Raw genomic sequence first — 6,230 nt, forward strand, 5'->3', positions numbered from 1 at the left:
TAAGCATTAAATAGCTAGCATTGCTAATTACTTCAGTCTTGTTATAGCGAACGTTAATATTCGTGTTGTGATTATTCTTGTGTGAGGTCACTCTCGCTTCCTCTCATTAACGGATAGCTAGTCAACTCAACCACGCATACACACACCAAATTCAGGTCACTCACACACAAGGATATAAAAGACACTGACCTTTTCATTGTCTTAGTGCCGCGTTATCTCTTTAGCCCGCAATTTTTGTCGGTCGCTGTCTGGTACAAGTTACATCTATTTCATTGTGTGGGACGACTATGTTCAAATAGATCTCGCGGATAGCCCGATGTCGTCCCTTATCATTCTCATATCTATCAGAGACGGTGGTAGTTCAAATGGTCTAGCGGACCGCTACTGACATCTCCCTCTTCTATTTTCTTCTTTACTTGTGAAAATAAAACACACTGAAAAAAAAAAGACGAAAATAAGTTAAAAACCAACATTAAAAACCGTAAATTGTTATGAAGAACCGGCTAGTGGTACTTACCACCCCATCTTCTCTGTTGCCTTTCTTTTTCTCTTAATCTGGCCATTACGTGTATGACGGCTCCCGGACTTATATTGCAAGTCGGACGGACACGGCACGAAGAGGACCGTAGGATGCTGTGAGAAGGACGTATCGGAAGATCGCCATAGGCCCACGGACCCCGGATTTTCGTTCAGAATAGGAATTAAGCCGTCCACAAGCGTAGTGGACGGGCGTTTGCCTGCCAGACTCCCGTAGATCCAGCGCCCAGACTTTGCGCATGACCAGTCGCCCCAGAATGCTGTGCCTGGCGGACGCCTGCAGATTCCGGTCAATCCAGGAGCTCGTCGCGCAGATATCAGCCGCCCCGAGATGCCGCCCCTGCCCCGACGCCCGTAGGATCAAGGACGAAGATACGAGGACGCTGGGACGCGAGAAGGACCTGGACGAGATCTGTGAGGACGTGTGGACGAGACGCGCCGAGTTAGGCCTGGGGCCAGGACTTCGGGTTGGCAGGACGAAATCCGAAAGTCAAGGAGACTTGTGCGAGACTTTCGAGGACGTGTGAATATCGAGGACGAATAGATTACACAAGGAACAGGCGGATGAGGACAACAGGACGAGCAGCCACGAGTTTAACCAGGACAACGCACGAGAAAACGAGACGGACCAGCAAGTTAGGTCACCTGAAGGGCCTCGAGGGCGAGGCGCGAGTAGGTGGCCGAGCAATATAAGATTGTGGAGAATTCTATTTCGTTACAGGATGTGGAAATTCTATTTCTGTTACCAGTGGACCACGTGGTTGTTTCCAAGTGGATCCAAATGTCCAAATAAGAAACCACCCTGCTCACGCGAGGCGGAGTACATTTTATATCTGACTCGTTGACCGGGAGTTCGGCAAGCTGCCACCGCATAAGGTCGCTCCGCCCTCTCTCGGGGCAGCTGCCAGTGATCACTCCGCGCGGCACTATAACCCGTATAACTAAACATGTCGGTCTTATACTTCGTGGTAACTCTCAGACATACGAGTCAAGCCGTTTTAACAAGTATAATACCCTCTGTTCACCATTGTACTAAGGATGATAAGCCTTTTACATGATACATATAATATAGGATATAGATATAATATATATATATATTTGTGTATATATAGATATAATATTGTGTGTTTGTGTGTGTGTGTGTGTGTGTTTGTGTGTTTGTTTTTGTTTGTTTTTAGTGTGTGTGTATGTGTGTTGTGTTTGTGGTGTGTGGGTGTGTGTGGGTGATGTGTATGGTTGTGGTGTGGTGTGTGGTGTGTGTGGGTGGGGGTGTAACATATAATATATATATATATATATCTAATATATATATATAGTATATATATATATATACTATATATATGATATATATATATATATATAATTATATTGATAGATAGATAGATAGATGATAGACAGACAGATAGATAATACATATAGTAGATATTAATAGATTATTATATAATGTATATATATAGTAGAGAATATATATAGGGAGTATAGATAGTTATATAGATAATACGAAATATATATATAGTCATATGTAGGTAATAGATATAGATATAATATATATAGAGATAGAGATATATATATATTATACAATATAGATAGATATATATATAGATGATATACATATATATATATATCTATAGATAAGATAATAGATATATATAGAAGATAATGTAGATGTGTATATATAGTATAGAGATACATTAATAGATATATAATTCATATTATATATATAATATATATATATATATATATATATATATATATATATATATAGATAGAATATATATATATTAATATATATGTACTATGTATATATAATATATATTATATTATATAATAATATATATATATATACACACACACACACATATATATATGTATATTATATATATATATTATATATAGTGTATATATATATATATATCTATATATAGATATATAGTTTATAGATATAGATATAGAGAAATAGATATAGATATGATATAGAATAGTATAGAAATAGATATAGATAGATATCTAGTATATAACATATATATATATCTATATACATAGATAATATATTATATATATATCATATATATATATATATATATCTGTCTGTCTATCATCTATCTAGCTATTCTATCTATCTATCTATCTATATATAAAAATATATATATATATATATTATAGATTATATAGTATATATATATATATAAGTATACATATATAGATATGTATAATGTGTATGTGTGTGTGTGTGTGGGTGTGGGGTCACCTCGTGTGTGTGTCGAACCCTCGAACTCAGATTGCCGTCGTGACAGTCTTGAGTCCGATGCTCTAACACTCGGTCACCGCGGCCTTTTTCTTTCTTTTTCTTTTCCAACGGTAGGTCATATTGAGCCGGCCGTGAGTGGACAGGCACGATACTCAATTTCAGCCTTCACGTTGTGATGATCTTGGACATGAGTCACGTGGCAGGTCCCCAGATCCCCTCCACGGAGAGGCGGTGCTACCCTTTAGGTAACACTCTCTCTAGTATCCGTGGACCAGCACTGATGAAGGGCTTGCCCCATCCCAGTGGCCAAATAGGCAATCGGGTTGAAGTCCTTGCCCAAGGAAAGTCATCGTATGTAGGTTCGATATTTACCTAAAATTATTTAAATCAATGCCAATGCTACATAACGCACGTCGGGGCCGAGCTGTGTGAATGGATGCACCAACGATATGCGCAAACTCTCCCTCACTTAAATCCAAAGTCAGCGCAAGTCATGATTTCATTCAATTCACTGATTATGGGTGAAGTCATCATCGAAAACCGGGGAGGAACAATATATGAATATATATAACTATATATATATATATATATATATAATATATATATAATATATATATATATATATATTATATATATATACATATGTCATGGTTATATATATATATATATATATATATATAATATATATATATAGAATATATATACATATGTATTGTAATAGATATATATATATATATATAGACTATACGTTCTTGTTTATATATATATATGTTTAATTTTTCTTCCCCTCGGTTTCGAGGAGGAAATTCACTCATATCAGTGAAGAATGAAATATGACCTGCGCTGGAACTTGGATTTAAGTGAGGGAGAGTTGCGCAGATCGTCAGCCTCACTCTCTGTCCTTCTATCTTGGTCCATTGCAAGACATAGTCGAGGACGGCATCTGGAGATAGGTCAGGATGCAGTGGTATGCAGCAGTGTCTACGCATCTCACTGTCGCTGGTGTCGCTCCACAACGCTGTGTGGGTCCACGTCTTGTTCCGTTGAACCAGTGGTTTCTTCGCACAGACCAGGACCAGCACTGACATGGGGCTGGCTTGCCCACCCAGTGCTAAATAGGCAAACGAGGTGAAGTTCCTTGCCCAAGGAACTACATCATATCTAGGTCGATTTACCTAAAATTATTAATCAGCGCGCGTGCGTGCATACGCGGCGCTTAGGGGCGACGGGTGGCATGGAGCATTCCACGCACTCGCACTTGCACTGATTTTAAATAATTTAGGTAAATTCGACCTACATGATGATGAGTGCTGGGCAAGGAACTTCACCTCGATTGCCTATTTAGTGGGTAAGCAGCCAAGTCCAGTGCTGGGTGTCCACGGAGTCCACTGTCGTGTGTGCGTGCCACAAGCATGTAACTGTAGGCTGGTCTACTTATGATGCTGTTGGGACTGGACCGGCTGACTGTGCGGAAGAAACCACTGGTTCAACGGACAATTCAGCGGACCAGCAAAAGCGCCGTTGGGAGCGCAACCAGGGCCTACAGTTGAGAACACGTTAGTACCACTGCTGGCCATCCCACTGCCATCTGACCTATCTCAGCCGTCTCGACTATGGTCTTGCCACTGGGACCAGATAGGAAGGGACGAGAGAGTGAGGCTGACGATCTGCGAAACTCTACCTCACTTTAAATAAGTCAAGCGCAAGTATAACTCATCCATTCAGCACATCTAGTGCAGCGCACAAAGCTGAGCTGCCTACACGTCCAACGCAGCTCCCGACACACCTGTGCGTGTGATGTGCGTGTGCGTGTGCACAAGCACACACATACCACACACACACACACACAAACACACAACAACACACAACACACACACACACACACTATATATATATATATTATATATATATATATATATATATATATATATATATATAATATATATATATAGATAGGCCGCGTGGGCGAGTGGTTAGAGCATCGGCCCTCACGACTGCACGACGCAATCTGAGTCGAGGGTTCGAGTCAACGCCGGCTCGTTGTTTCCTTGGCAAAGAAATTACCTTGATGGCCTGCCTAGAAACGGGTGGCCCAGTCAGCCCAAGTCAAGTGTGTGTCCCAAGCCCGGATAAAAGTAGAGAGAAGATTACCAAAAAGGTAACCCCGGCACTCTCCGTGGAATGGAACTGGGGACCCTACATCTTACTCAATCCAAGAGCATCACAACATTAAAAAATAACAATTAATTATCTTGCTGTGACCACGGCGGCTCAAACATGAACCTAGTAAGAAAAAAAAAAAAAAAAAAAAAAAAAAAAAAAAAAATATATATATATATTATATTATATATATATATTCAGCCTGGAAAATTGATGAGTTTAGTTCTTTTCAATTTTTTTTAGGTCACACACAACCAGCATTATCTGGCAGGCCTCAAGGTATGGCAGCTAGCAGCGTACATCGACGTGAGACCCTAGAAAACCACACTTACGAATCCGTTGACGAACTTCTCACCCGGGATACGCTTCAGAGACAGGACTCCGGAAGGGATGCATCGCCGTCCCTCCCTTCCCGCCCCCCTCCCGTGGCGAAAGCACAAGAGGAGCTTCGAGCCGACGAACACCGCCTGCTGCCTAGGGTACAAAGGCCGCCTGGCTTCAAGGTCGACACCGTGAATGAATTTTACGTGAGCAGCGACATCAGGGCCCGGCAACATGGAGACAGCCAAGGGATTAATGGGAAGAAGTTTGACAACGCTGATGGAATTTGAATCCAGAGAAATTAAATGTTTTTTACGATAAGATCAAATGCATTTTGTAATTTTTTTCGTAGTTTTTCTTTTTTTCAATATATTTATGCGCATTACTGAAAGCCTAAGATTTAAAGCATTGGGTATTTATATACTGTTGACGTACTATAGATACGCATATTATATATCATATCATATTATATATATATATATATATATATGAGTATATAAATATATATATATAGTATATTATATATATAATATATATATATATATATGTTGTGTGTGTGTGTGGTGTATATACACACACGTTGTAGTGTGTAGGTAATATATACATCTATATATTCTATATATAAACCACAAACACATACAACACACCACCATACACACACACGATATACCTATATATATACATAATATATTATTATATATATATCATATATATAGTATATATATATATATATATATATATAATCTATATATACTATATATATTATATATATTATAGATATATATACATATATAGACTATATATATATATATATATATATATATATATATACATATATATATATATATGCATAGCAATCTCTGTGTATGTATGTATATATGTGTATATATAACTAGATAGATAGACACACACACACACACACACACACACACACACACACACACACACACACACACACACACAA

General features: G+C 38.7%; 1 protein-coding gene across 1 annotated transcript; it reads left to right on the plus strand.

Moving 5' to 3' along the window:
- Positions 1-5,186: 5,186 nt before the first annotated feature.
- LOC119573758 lies at positions 5,187-5,612 on the plus strand (the record flags this gene model as incomplete). Its single annotated transcript, XM_037920862.1, is given in 1 exon segment — positions 5,187-5,612. A coding segment is annotated over 1 exon segment (370 nt), but the record flags the coding sequence as incomplete, so codon positions are not given.
- Between the last annotated feature and the right edge of the window lie 618 nt (positions 5,613-6,230).

The sequence above is a fragment of the Penaeus monodon genome, chromosome 6 (genome assembly GCF_015228065.2).
Source record: "Penaeus monodon isolate SGIC_2016 chromosome 6, NSTDA_Pmon_1, whole genome shotgun sequence".
NCBI classification, from domain to species: Eukaryota; Metazoa; Arthropoda; class Malacostraca; order Decapoda; family Penaeidae; genus Penaeus; species Penaeus monodon.